Source organism: Bufo bufo, chromosome 1 (assembly GCF_905171765.1).
Source record: "Bufo bufo chromosome 1, aBufBuf1.1, whole genome shotgun sequence".
Lineage (NCBI taxonomy): Eukaryota > Metazoa > Chordata > Amphibia > Anura > Bufonidae > Bufo > Bufo bufo.
Genome location: NC_053389.1, coordinates 107,747,804 through 107,762,745, shown reverse-complemented (window position 1 = coordinate 107,762,745; position 14,942 = coordinate 107,747,804). Strand labels below are relative to the sequence as shown.

General features: G+C 42.2%; 1 protein-coding gene across 1 annotated transcript in view; it reads left to right on the top strand.

Moving 5' to 3' along the window:
* Nucleotides 1–14,689, top strand: part of C1QTNF12 (C1q and TNF related 12) — a 52,034-nt gene extending 37,345 nt beyond the window's left edge. Inside the window, exons 6-8 of the mRNA XM_040427662.1 lie at nucleotides 2,415–2,505; nucleotides 10,416–10,494; nucleotides 13,961–14,689. Coding sequence (XP_040283596.1) covers nucleotides 2,415–2,505; nucleotides 10,416–10,494; nucleotides 13,961–14,059 — 269 coding nt within the window. The 3' untranslated portion in view covers nucleotides 14,060–14,689. The remainder of the gene's footprint in view (nucleotides 1–2,414; nucleotides 2,506–10,415; nucleotides 10,495–13,960) is intronic.
* Nucleotides 14,690–14,942: the final 253 nt, after the last annotated feature.

Genomic DNA, 14,942 nt, shown 5'->3' with positions numbered 1-14,942 from the left:
TTAGCAAAAACGCTTCCGTTACTGATAATACAACCATCTGCATCCATTATGAACGGATCCGGTTGTATTATTTTTAACATTGCCAAGATGGATCCGTCATGAACTCCACTGAAATGGGGGGCGGATCTGTTTTCTATTGTGTCAGAGAAAACGGATCCGTCCAGATTGACTTGCATTGTGGGTCATGACGGATACGTCTTGCTCCGCATCCCAGGACGGAAAGCAAACCAGTATGAGAACGGAACGGAAGGCATTTTGGAGCATTCCGGTCTGTTCAGTTACATTTTCTCCCCATTGACAATGAATGGGGAAAAAACAGAAGCGTTTCTTTTCCGGTATTGAGACCCTATGTCGGATCTCAATACCGGAAAGTATTAACGCTAGTGTGAAAGTAGCCTTAGAACATAAAAATGATGTAAAGTAATCTCTAGTAATTCCTTAAATGCTTAAAGGGATTTTCCAGACTTTGAATATTGATAACTATCCTCAGGATAGGTCATCAATGTCAGATTGGCAGGGGTCCGACACCTGGGACCCCGTTGATCAGCTATTTTGAGAAGGCAGCGGCGCTCCTGTGAGCGCAGCTGCCTTCTCGCAGCTTACCAAGCACAGTGCCGTACATTGTATAGCGGCAGTACTTGGTATCCTACTCAGCCCCATTCACTAGAGTGGGGTTGAGCTGCTCCTAGGCCACGTGACCGATGAACATGACGTCACATAGCCTAGGGAAAGCAGAATGAAGGCCACGGCGCTCACAGGAGCACTGCTGCCTTCTCAAACAGCTGATCGGCGGGTATCCTGGGTGTTGGACCCCCATGACCAGATACTGATTACCTATCCAGAGGTCATCAAAATCAGTAAGGCCTCTTGCACACGACCGTATGGCTTTTTCAGTGTTTTGCAGTGCGTTTTAAACAGATCAGATTTTTGTTTCAGTAGTTTTTCCGTCACCATTCCTCTTCCGTTCCGTTTTTACAATTGGTTTCCGTTTTTTGCGGATCGCATACAGAAACGGAAGCATGGCATATACAGTATACAGTAATTACATAGAAAAATTGGGCTGGGAATAAAATTTTCAATAAATGGTTCAGAAAAAACAGAACGGATACGGAAGACATACCGATGCATTCCGTATCCGTTCAGTTTTTTTTTTACTACAGCCCCATTGACTTGAATGGAGCCACAGAATGTGATTTGCGGGCAATAATAGGACATATTCTATCTTTGAACGGAACGGAAAAATGGAAATACGGAAACGGAATGCATACGGAGTACATTCCGCCTTTTTGCGGACCCATTGAAATTAATGGTTCAGTATACGGAAAGCAAAAATCGGAACGTAAAAGGAAAAAAAAAAAGGTTTGTATGCAAGAGGCCTTAGGGTCCTCTTACACGACTGATGCCAGGCAGTAAATGAGTGCCAACTGATGATATACAAGTTGATTAGCTCTCGTTTAAACTGCTTTCATATGAGCAGATGCAAGGTGAAAGCAGGACAAACAATTGTAATGACGCTCATTTGTACTCCGTATACTTTGCTTATTGCCAGCAGCACATCCCCTGTACTGCCAGTGATTGACATCTTTGGGGCCAGTGTCGGAGTGGCCCACCAGAGTACCAGAGGATCATCCAGTGAGCCCAGGCTTCTATACTAAAGATCCCATTTAGAGCTGCCTTTGGAACCAGTCACTCTCCGCTAGGGTCTAGTTCTTTGATTCAAATCCTATTAGACTTTATTGATGATTTAGGAGTTGGGCTTCGACAATAATTTTCTCTGGTGGGCCCTAAGGAACCCCAGTCTGACACTGGTTGAGGCCACATCAAAGATGCAAACACCCCACAAATGAGGGTTTTCCTAGTTTCTCAGGTGATCTGCAGCACTCTGCTATTTTCAAAAGTCCCACGAATAGAGAGCACACCACGCCAGCATGGCCACCACTCCATTAACTTCTGTGGGACTGTCGGAGATAGCTGAGCTAGCCCATGGCTATTTTAGGCAGTCCCATAGAAATGAATAGAGGGCGGCCATGCATGCGCAGTTGCTCCCCACTCACTTTGGGGGTCCCATTCTGAATATGGGTGCGGATCCCAGAGGTGGCACTCGCACCTATCTGACATTGGTGGCATCAATTTCTAAGATGAGACGACCCCGTTAACAAAGTAGCTAAAATGCTTTTTTTTTTTATACCAGACAATACCTTTAATATTGTTTTTTTGGATGTATAAATTTAGAGAACTTTTTTTGCAGATCTATCAAGTGTCATTTGAGTAGCAGTTGGAGATGATTACTCAGGATTATTTTTTTATCCTAAAAACAGTCATCTGATTGCATATTCTCAGAATACTTTGGTTTTACTGTATTACATGCAGAAGTACTGTTTTTACTAAGCTGTGTCCTTCAATGTTGATTGTAGATCACAGTGAGATGAAGAACAAAGGACAGTTACGTCCACGGGACAGTATCCGCGTCCTGATATGTATTGAGTCCCTCTGTCACGGATATACGTGAGTATAGTGTAACTATTGTCATTGGTTCACTGGGACATATTTTAGGTATTTGGGTTAAAGGGAACCTGTCACCGGGATTTTGTGTATAGAGCTGAGGACATGGGTTGCTAGATGGCCGCTAGCACATCCGCAATACCCAGTCCCCATAGCTATGTGTGCTTTTATTGTGTAAAAAAAATGATTTGATACATATGCAAATTAACCTGAGATGTGTCCTGTCCCTGACTCATCTCACATACAGGACTCATCTCAGGTTAATTTGCATATGTATTAAATCGCACACAGAGCTATGGGGACTGGGTATTGCGGATGTACTAGCGGCCATCTAGCAACCCATGTCCTCAGCTCTATACATCAAATCCCGGTGACAGGTTCCCTTTAAAGACATTGAGATAGTAAAAGGGGTCTGTTTTTTTCTTTTTGGAAATAGCACCATATTGTCCCTGTGTCTGGAAAGAGAGGGCGCAGCAGCTGCAGAAAGAGCAGATCCTCTAGATGTAACAACAATGCCCCTGTTGCTCCTAGAGACTAATTTGCATATATTAAAATCAATGCGGGCACATATGCACATGGGACCAACACAGATGCCTTCAGCTGCCAAGTTCACATGGAACAGGTCAGCCAGTGTCATAGGTACAAATCTGCTGACAGATGGCCTTTAAGAAATGTAACGCATAAATTGACCTGCGTTGCAGATTGTAAAGGGAATCTGTCACCAGTGACCTCCCTATCAAACTCTTTGCATAGACACATAGCTGTGGTTCACCTGATTTTTCTTGATCCGAGGCTCCCTTCCCGAGTTATGATACTTTTTCTTAATATACAAATTATTCTATCTTAATCATGACCTACTGTAACTGCAAACAAGCATACCTGTAAAAGCAAAAAGAATCACTTAGAAGCCAATGAGGTCTCCTCCTGTCCATTGTGTCTATGGACCATATTAAAAACAACTCAGGCAAGATGACAGCCCCCATAATAGTGTTCAGGAATTAGAATTAAAAAAAATCTGCAATCAGAAAACAAAAACAGATTAGACAAAAAAGGTATTTGTCACCATCTGGTTTTTACTGGTATAAAAAGTTTCGGTAACACATTTAATTTAAAGAACAGGGATCTATTATAGTCTGACCTTCATCAAAGGTTTTGTATCATGGCACAAACAAAGGAGATTTCTGAGGACCTCAGAAGAAGAGTTGTTGATGCTCATCAGGCTGAAAAAGGGCTGTGAAACCATCTCTAAAGAATTTGGACTCCACCAATCCACAAACTATGTACAAATGGAGGACATTCAAGACTATTATTACCCTCCCCAGGAGTGGTCGACCAACAAAAATCACACCAAGATCAAGGCGTGTAATGTTTGCAAGGTCACAAAGGAACCCAAGGAAACCTCTAAGCCAGGCATCCTCAAACTGCGGCCCTCCAGCTGTTGCAAAACTACAACTCCCAGCATGCCCAAACAGCCTACAGCAGGGCATTGAAGGACATTGTGGGAGTTGTAGTTTTACAACAGCTGGAGGGCCGCAGTTTGAGGATGCCTGCTCTAAACTGTGCAGTTTGCTAAAAATCACCTGAACAAGCCAGAAGACTACTGGAACAATGTTTTATGGATGGATGAGACCAAAATACAACTATTGTGTTTAAATGAGAAGCGTTATGTTTGGAGAAATTAAAACTTTGTCCCATCTGTGAAACATGGTGGTGGTAGTATCATGGTTTGGGCCACTTTTTCAGGACAGGTTGCCATCATTGATGCAACAATGAAGTTTGAATTATACCAGCAAATTCTAAAGGAAAATGTCAGGAGTCAGGACATCTGTTCATTAGCTGAATCTCAAGAGAATTTGGGTCATGCAGCAAGAAAACAAACCTAAGTTCACAAGTCCTTCTACCAAAAAAGGTTAAAGAAGAATAAAGTTAAAATCCTTAATCCGATAGAAATGTTGTGGAAGGACCTGAAGCCAGAAGTTCATGGGAGGACACCCACCAACACAAGACAGGTGAAGCTGTTTTGTATGGAGGAATGGGTGATGTGCAGGACTAATCAATATTTACCAGAAAAGTTTAGTTGCAGTTAGGGCTCATGCACACGACAGTATGTATTTTGCGGTCCGCAAAAAACGTATCCTCAAAAAATACGGATGACATCTGTATGCATTCCGTATTTTGCGGAACGGAACAGCTGGCCTTTCATAGAACTGTACTATCCTTGTCCGTAATGCAGACATTAATAGGACATGTTCTAATTTTTTGCGGAACGGAAATACGGACATACGGAAACGGAATGCACGCGGATTAACATCCGTTTTTTTTCACGGACCCATTGAAGTGAATAGTTACGCAAAAAGACTGAACGGACACGGAAAGAAAATACGTTCGTGTGCATTAGCCCTTATAGCTGCAGAAGGAGGTCACACCAGATACTGAAAGCAAAGGTTCACATACTTTTTTTTGTAGTTTTAGGTCAAATTTATGCAGAGATACAGAAACTCTGAAGGGTTCACAAACTTTCAAGCACCACTGTATCCTGAATTATATTTTGTTTTGAGCTGCGTTCACAATTCTTGAGGCTTCAGATCTGAAATCTCCCGGTGTGTTCATTGTCTGCACACAGCTGTTTTGGAGATTTTAACAGCTCTGAGAATTGAGGTTTTTACACCAGCCACTGGACAGTAATTTAATGTAGGAAAAAGTAATGAACCCAATGCATCATATGAGCTCAGCTACGCTGTTAGAACGAGTCTGACTACACGCATGTTGACTGTTTCCAATGACAGAGACAATAGTTAATAGAGCTCTGAGCTATAGTGAAGACTATCATTTAGAATCAGTGCAAGATAAATAAAATGTCATACCTTTGCAGAGTTACTTAATGATTAGTAAACTAATTTTGTACATAGCGCGGTTATATCATTTTCTGTGGAGAATGCAGAAAGAAATTCTTGTATTACTTGCTAATTATTTATAAAGTGCTGGTCAGTCTATTGTATGCAAGAAATGTCATCCTATGAAGATCCAATGAGTGTGATTTGGAAATCTTGGAAGTTTCTACGATGTTGGAACATCACATTCATTGCTTTTTGTTGAAGTGTTTTTACAGAAATTTTGGCATTCTTTCAGACATTTTTATGAGAATGCACTCAATTAAAGCAAGCATCTTATTCTAGATCGGTTCTGACATCTGCTGAAGGCTTCTGCCTCTCCCATTAGAGTAGAAAGTGTTAAAACACATTAGAGCAAGAAAAGGTTTTCCCTTCTAATTCATATAACTGTAGCTTATAATAAAAGTTCAGAATAATTGTAGCAAAGTGAATTTACAGGAAGGTATGAAAAATATGATTACGTGCCAAATGTCTTTTCAACGTATCACCATATTTACCTTCCCCAAATCACCCCCTCAGGTCCTGCCCCTCCTCCTGTTCCTTGGCAGGTACACCAAGACAGAATCAGGTTTTGCACTTGTAATGCTAGAGACCTTCTGTCGTCAGTGTGATCTCATGCCCCAGCAATGTTCCATTTGCGTCCTCTTCTGCCCACCAGCCTGGCACTTGTTATTTCCCAGCAGAGTTTGCTCCTCGGCATCATTTTCCAGTAAACTGTCTTTTTTATTGTTATGAAAGGTCTAGCTGATATTGTGTCTCAGGAGGAATGGAATTGTCAAGGAGCTGGAAAAGCGCCTTACACTTCACAAAGAACCTTCCCTGTGCTCCAGCACTTACTAATGAAGGCGAAAGGAATTCTGAGGACAAAACGTCTAAAACGTGGAATATTCCCTTGTGAATATCTACCCTTAGGGGCTTCACATAGTCTTAGAAATATTCTAATCATGTTATGTAACATAAAAAAAGAAACTTATTTGGGAGTAATCAAGCAGGACTGAGCTGATCCATCAAAGTACCAAAGGACCCTTCGGTAGTCAAGGTTTGGGGCCTCAAAGGTCCAGCAGAGGACAATCCTGTTTTGAGCTGACTTTGGAGCCAAGCACTTGCCACTAGTGTCTACTTTATATGTGACGAGCCATAAAGAACCTATAAGCCAGCAGAATAGTTTCCTCAAGTGGGTGCAAGGAATTCCAATCTGACACTGTACACATGTGGAAAAGAATATTTAAGTGGGTCCAATAGCATCCAGAGGACTGACCATTGCACCTAGACTGATTGGGCTTCTAAGAGAATCCAGCTTAGCCCCTAAATGGTCCTCAGAGCGCATGTCCACCACCAAAACTACCCTTACCCTAAACCTAACCCTATCATACTGAAGAGACCACACAGAATACCTAGAAAACCTTCCACAGCTCCCCAAAACACAACACTTTCCTAAATGGTATTTTTCACGACCACCTATCTGAAACCTCTCAGCAGCCCATACACTCTAGGCATTCCCATGAACTGACTCCTAAACCACATAAGGGGGCCTGAATAGCATGCACAGGACTAGCTCCACATCCTTCTTCCGAAACTACTGTATATCTGCTAGACGCCCTACTGTTAATAGATCTGACTTCATGACAGATTAGCCCCAAACAGCTTGAGTAGTTGACACCTGTAAACTGGTATGCGACTGTAATAAATCTGGAATCTGATAATACTATTGTAAATATGCAAGATCTACTAGATGATGTAACAATTGAAGCTCTGTGACACCGGATATCATCTTACTGTAATGCCTTCAGTTTCCAGTATCTTGGTAAATCTAATACCACATGACGGGAACAACGAACCTTGACAATAAAAGAATCGTCCATCCAATGGAAGGCTAAAAGCACAAAGAATAATCCACAACTGAACCTTAACTCATAATGACATAAGATTAATGTATTGCCAGATTAGAATGGCCTGACTCCTGACTGCTTCCCATTTGGGAAGGTCCACACTAAGGAACCAGCCAGCGAGATGGGCTATGCTGTTACATGTGGAACCTGCATCTATGTGCCATAAACAATTGCAATGGAAATATCCCTTTAATTAATAAATTTATAAAGGCATTGCCTTGCTTAGAAAACTCATTTTCACGTGCCCTATTATGTCAGTACAGTGGGTCCGATGTCCAGGATTTTCATCTCTTGTCCAGAGTGAAAAGCTCTTACAGAGAACATCTTTTGATCTGGAGGACTTGTCTAGTCCTGCATCACACGTAAGGGCTCATTCAGACGGACGTATACTGTCCGCAAAATGCGGATCCGTTTTTTTGCAAACATTTCAGTATGTCCGCAAAAAAACGGATCGCATTCAGTTTTTTTGCTGATCCATAGACTTCAATTGGGCCATGTCCTGATTTTCACTGACAAGTATAGGACATATAGGAAAAATTAGGAAGACTCACCTGTCATGGTCCCGCCACTGCTCTGTTCACAGCCGCTTCCAGTCCCAGGACTGCTGTGGCCAATCACAGGCCTCAGCGGTCACAGAAGCTTTAACGGTACATAACTGATATGACATAGCGTCGAAGCCGTGTGATTGGCTGCAGGGATCATGAGACCATGAAAATCCTGCGTGGACCAGAACAAGCAGTGGTAGGACCATGGACAAGTGAGTCTTCCTTTTTTATTAGTCTGGACCAAAGGGTTTTATCGGCCTCAAGGTCGGACAAACCCTTTAAAAGGTATACCCATTATTCATGAACAGTAATAGAAAATTCCTTTAAAAATCTAAATTGGCAAAAAACAAACAAACAAAAAACTAATCAATTCATTTCTTAAAGGCTTTATCCCAGGAACTGTTTTTATCACCTATCCACAGGACCCCTAGAGATCCCAAGAACAGAGGGTCCCTATGTTCCCACTCTGGATGAAATAGTAGTGGCATGTTGCTTCACTGCTTCATTCACCTCAATGAGACTGACATACACAGTGCTCCGTCAGTCCGATAGAAGGGAGTGGAGCAGTGGAACTGACATGGGCACCACTGCTCCATTTAGAGAGGGGCTGGGGACCCTCTGCTCTGAGCAATGTTAATGACCCTAGTAATTTGACCCACCGGGGATCTGACAATTATCACCATGAATAATAGTGTGTATGTAGTTGGCCAATTCGAGGTATGTAAGCCCTGCCCCAGGAATGGCCATTTGTGGGTGCCGCTTTCATAAGCCCCATCCACGTTCAGGTTGGAATAGCCTAAATTTACTGAAGCTGTCTCTGAAAATTAGGGACAGTCCCTGCAAATTCAGCATTGATGGTAACTAGGTGACTGACGGCATTTTTAGTCCACTGCAGTCAGCCCATAGATAAAGAATGGGATGTGACTCGAATTTTAAATGCATTTTTAGTAGAAAGTGACTGATTTTGTGTTTTATCAACATATTAAACTCTTCTTTCAGGCTTGGTCTTGAAAGTGACAAGATGCTTCACGATGCGAATTGGCCTTCCGATTCCATTCGGGTCTGAATAAATTTGATCTGAATTAAAAGTGCCCTGATTGGGGAAAAAAAAATTTGGGAAGAATTTGGGTCAAATTTCCGAACTTTAGAATAGATCACTCATCTGTAGTCTTGCTCCTGCTGCACTCCAGATGACCGCCATATGGAAGCTACGCAAATCCTGCATGCAGTAATCGACCCTATGTAACAAGGCCTTCATCTTATTGGACACTGCTTTCTTTATTGTACTTTGCAGACTATTGGAGTTTTGTAGGAATACTAATACTTTCCTAGCAGTTGTTGCCAACGAGCAGCTTGTCCCTGCCTCTGCACATTTCACAGTTAATATTTGGTGGTGGGGGAGTGGACACTGTGTCATCATCCTGGAAGAATCTCAGGCAGAGGGATGCATGTCAAGGCTAGCTCTCGCCTGGCACCAAGTACTGCACACCGCTAGCATGCTGGCGATGTCAGTCTTATGTGTGTACTGCAGTCATTCACATCTTTCACAGCCTCAGGGAACTTAGAGGCAGAGACTGGAAATGACTGAACTTTACTCTTTCCATCCAGACAAGAATGTATACCAGTTCTGGGTGTAGTATACACCTTTCTTGAACTTCCTCTTGTGTATTAGAGAACTGCACATTGTACCAGCGGGGATTCCAAAATGTGGAAATCTGAAAATAGAGCAGGGAAGCCACCAGGCATTCAAGTCATTAAAGCTGTTTTACAGCAGCCTGTTTCTGTTAGGCCCCTTTCACACGGGCGAGTTTGCCACGCGGGTGCAATGCGTGAGTTGAACGCATTGCACCCGCACTGAATCCGGACCCATTCATTTCTATAGGGCTGTCTATGGGGCTGTGCACATGAGCGGTGATTTTCACGCATCACTTGTGCGTTGTGTGAAAATCGCAGCATGCTCTATATTGTGCCTTTTTCACGCAATGCAGGCCCCATAGAAGTGAGTGGGGCTGCGTGAAAATCGCAAGCATCCGCAAGCAAGTGCGAATGCGGTGTGATTTTTACGCATGGTTTCTAGGTGACGATCGGGATGGGGACCCGATCATTATTATTTTCCCTTATAACATGGTTATAGGGGAAATAATAGCATTCTTAATACAGAATGCTAAGTAAATTAGGGATGGAGTGGTTAAAAAATAAAAAAATGTAAATTAAACTCACCTCATCCACTTGTTCGCACAGCCCGGCTCGTCTTCTTTCTTCTTCTTTGATGACCTGAGAGGAAAAGGACCTTTGGTGACGTCACTGCGCTCATCACATGGTCCGTCACATGGTCCATCACCATGGTGAAAATCCACGTATATGTGAATAAGGCCTTACCCTGAAAAATCTCAAGAAGGTGCAAATTTCTGTGCAAAATTTTGTTTCTGCAAACACCTACAAGTTTTGTATGTCAGAAAGCTTAGTAAATGTTCCCCAAAGTGTTCAAACTAGTATTTTGCTTGGACTCATGATACCAAGTAGAAACAAAAAAATCTTCTTTGTGTCTGTTGTACTGTCTTGTACCTAATCATTTATTTAATCCTTAGGTCCCTAGAAGTCATTGCTGGATTGGAAAGTAACAGCAGAATATTCACTGTACATGTCCAGGGATTGCTACAGTTACAGGTAGGAATCTGTCTCTGGTTCTAGTATCGGAGCACTGTTTATCCCTGTTATGTGTGACCATGTTTAGTGTTAAGCAAAGAAGTTTGCTGAATTTGTGGGAGGGGAGGGTCATTACAAGGCTACTTTCATGCACCTGTGAGCCCAGGCTGGCTGGTTACTAGGCTATTTATAGGCACCTGTGGGTCCAGACTGACGCCGATTCAGCTGATTTCACCCACCCACCCACTCCATCTTACAGTCACTTCATACTAGGGTGGCCCACTTTAGGCTGCCCTACCGCAGCAGTTATGGCACAATTCTACTGCTTGTTGTAGATGGGTGTACCCATCCTATCTAACCCATTCTTATAGCCGATCCGACCACAAGTTCTGTTATTAGAGTCCTGTGCGTTTCTGCAATTTGTAGAACGTATGGCACGAGGATGAAGACACTATGTGGCCACTTACTGTTTTTCCCTGTCAAGTACACGATTTGCTTCCGTCATTTCAATTATTTATTGTACTATTAGTAGTTGCTTCAAGCGTTGTTCACTTTATCCTTGTCATTTCTTCTTCATGGCTTTTTTGTGTAGACACTATATGGTAGTTTTGTGCGGGCAACATAACCATGGCCCCATTGTTTTAGCACTCTACAACATTTATTTATTTTTATATTATCTTATATATATTTATTATTTATTATTTGCACAGTGTATGACACTGCGCTGCGGAGTATCTTGGCACTATATAAATAAAGATTATTATTATTATGACACCATTATTTTTGCATTGTTCGGCCTGTGTGGCCTAGTCTTTTATAAACTTTTTTTTTTTATAAACCCTGTTCTTTAGTGTACATGGTTTCATTATGTGGAAAGTACTCCACGTGGGACGTATATATCTATGCCTTGACTGCTGTGTACTAGGCCTACTCTTCAGATCCAGTCTGGCCATTAAGGAAGGTCCAGGCCAGGGACAGACTCAGAACTTAAAGTGGTCACATATTGTAGGCAGTTCAAATTGAATGAAGGTGGGGTAACACAAGTAGGTAGGTAAAACAAAAGTAGACAGGACAACAGAAGTAGGCGGGGCCAGCAACACTGTAGTGCAGCACAAAACACCGCCCCAGCAGAACCAAATATGACAGTGCAGCACAAAATACACTGAGGGAAACCTGCGGCCACTAGCCAGGGACATAATAGGTACCTCATGTTCCTAGCATTAGTGTTGAAAGCATCTGATCATTAAGTACCCAGCGGCCGTGAGGAGGGCTCAGGTGGCCCACTGAGAAATTTCCCTGACGGGTCTATGGCCAGTCCGTCGTGCCAGGCAATTAACTATCATATACTGTTTCTAAGATGCTTTTTGCTCCTTTTTTAATCTCTAGCTTATAGATATATTGATTCCCTATAATTTTCTATCAACTGTGAATAGAAACACCCCCCTTTATGTTCAGGACCTATACTTTAAGTTAGACCCCTGTACATTAAAATGAATTATAGCTTCATCAGCCGTAGCTCCCGTTGACTTTAGGACCAAAGCAGAGCCATAACAGACAGTAAACTAGACCATAAAACCTGATGAATAACCCCTTTATTACCGTTAACTGTCCGTTCAATTATAGCCGCTTGGGGGAAGCAATATATAGCTTTCTCAGTTTTCATTTTAAGTCCAAGACACTTTGTGGAGTTACTCTACGTTTCCCAAGATGCCATTCACTTTGGTATTTTGGTATTTCAAGTGCCCCACAAGGCTGATCTATAAAGAGAATTCCTTCAGCCTGTGTTTATTTGAAACTTTTCGTTTCATTGAAAACCTTGGAATCATAAAATTCTGCAGAGCCATCCTTTCTTCAGTTACTTTTCTGGAACATTAGTAGTTGTCTCCGTGAGACAGCTAAAACTTACAGTTATTGTTTTTGGACGCCCCAGACACCAGCCAGTGAGCCATTAGATACTCATCGTGGCATTTGTTATTTTTATGGATGAGCATCTGTAAAAATTTGATTTGCTACTTTGCATTGGTTCCAAGAAATTGGACTGGAAACTGTTTTCTTAACGACAGTTTATAAAAGCAACGAACCGTGTAGATGTGCCGTATGCAAATACCAGTACAAGCGCCTTCATTCAATAGTCTGGAGGGGCCGTGGAGGCAATGAGTGATTTTACCAAACACATTGAGATGTATATATTGAAAAATCCATAGAAAATGCGCTCACAAGGAAAATGTTTATTTCAAGGTATGACATCTTGATTCTCAAACAAACTCGCCAGGGAACCTTACATAAACACTGCAAGGAAGTGAGCTCTTTATCGGCAGGGGTCTCATTACTACAATCGCTAATTTTGCCACCCAAGGTTATAAGAAAAGTAAAAAATAGAATATATGATATCATCAGAAAAATACTTGTTTAAAGGGCATCTGTCAGCAGATTTGTACTTGTGAAACTGGCTGACCTGTTACATGTGCGCTTGGCAGCTGAAGACATCTGTGTTGGTCCCATGTTCTTATGTGCCCGTATTGCTGAAAAATATGAAGTTTTAATATATGCAAATGAGCCTCTAGGAGCAACGGGGCGTTGCCATTACTCCACTGTGATTGACATGGCCAGGCAGTGTAAGCATTATCACGCCTGGTCCTGTCAATCAAAGTGCAGAGGGCGCGGCACTTGCAGAGAGAGCAGAGCCTCTAGGTGTAATGGCAACACCCCTGTAAATGCTATGGAAACCTTTGGGGGCATTTTTATTAGTACATTTCGCTTGGGCTACAAATCCTTTTTTTAATAGGTCTTTCATCTACATCTTTCACTTTTACTGCATCTATAGATTGTTCTCTGACTCACACTGGATCCGTCAGGGAGCTGCAATGATGGCTAGATCTGTAGCCCTTATCGCTGAACTCCTGACATATAGCTAAACTCTTATCAAACTGATAAGCATATAGTACTTTGACCTTGTTTAGATCAAACATGGACTACAAGTATAACCTTGCGAACACACCTTTAACAGGTATTGCAGCACAATAAAAAATCTTAGACATGGCCTGCAAATTGTTAAAAAATTAAAGGGTTTATACTCACCTCACTGTTCCTGCCGCTGCTTCCAACAGTGCTTAAGTTCCTGCCCCTGTTGGGAATGCCGCTCAGCCAATCACTGGCTGCATTGATAACCCGCCTCAGCCAGCGATTGGCTGAGTGGTAACCCCAGTCACTTCCTGCTATATTGGGACAGGAGCAGGAAGTGGAGCGCAGCAGAGATCCAGGTACTATCAGAATGGCAGTGATGAGTATCAGTGAGTACAAGCCCCTTTTTTTTTAACCATTTGCAGGCCATGCCCAAGCTTTTTTTTATTGTCCTGGAATACCCCCTTAAAGGGAAACAGTAAACTGTAAATATATGGAAAAGGCTGAACTGTAAGTATATAATATAAGCAAGAATACAGTTTGCATAAATATGCTAATTTCTGTCTATTCTTTTTTATATTTACAGAGTGGGCAATATACGTCTATATTTATCGACAATGGTGCAGGGGCACCAATCACCGTCCAAAATGGCTCCGATTTTATGGGCATTTTCATGGGGCTGTAGATGAGATCCAAGGAGAGGCATCCAACTCCAGATCATCCTTAACCCTCCGATGTACACATTCACTCTGCAATGGAAGAAGCTTTCACAATAGCTGTTACCTGGGACCATCTCTTGTGTTACTGCTTAGTAACTGCTGCAATGCAAGAAGGAAACTTACTGACCCCCCACTGCTTGGTACATCTCCTTCTGAGCCTTACATTGCCATAGAGGCCAGCCATATAGCTCTGTAATGCAACATATAGTAGGCCCCCGCTGTCAGGGGAAGGGTTAATATTTACATGTCGGACTATGTAAAAACTAGTAACATTTAGGAGTCCTTTTCGTCATTGTTTGTTGGTGTTCGGTACATGTTATAAGAAGACGGGGGCATGAAGAAACGTACAGGAGGGATGTCTAGAATGGACTCAGTCAATGGACACTATGCAAAGATATTGATGGCTGATTTAAAAGGGATCCACAGGAGGGTGCTGCTGATGTGCAATGTTGCGGGACTGGCGGCATTCTTTGCGTCACATGACATAATCGGATAAGGACTTGTCTCCAATCATAAGCAATGACACTTGTATTGATTTCTACATTATAAAATATTGCTTAAATGCCTGTAATTTAATAAAGAAAACAGTCACATTATACTATGACAACCATATACAATTATTTTTGTGTTTTTTGGTTGTTTGGTCGATATAACTCAACAGAATATGAAGAAAAGCATGAACTGATAGGTAGTTATAAAAGCATAGTTATTCGTGGTAGGTGGTCCGTGCGCCTTCCCTGTCGGTTTGCTGGTGGTCTTGTCGTGTCCTGGTTTCTAGGTGTCAGGAGTTGTGATACAACCCTTATGTTTCTGAGATACCCACTTGTTGACTTGGATATAGCTACAACA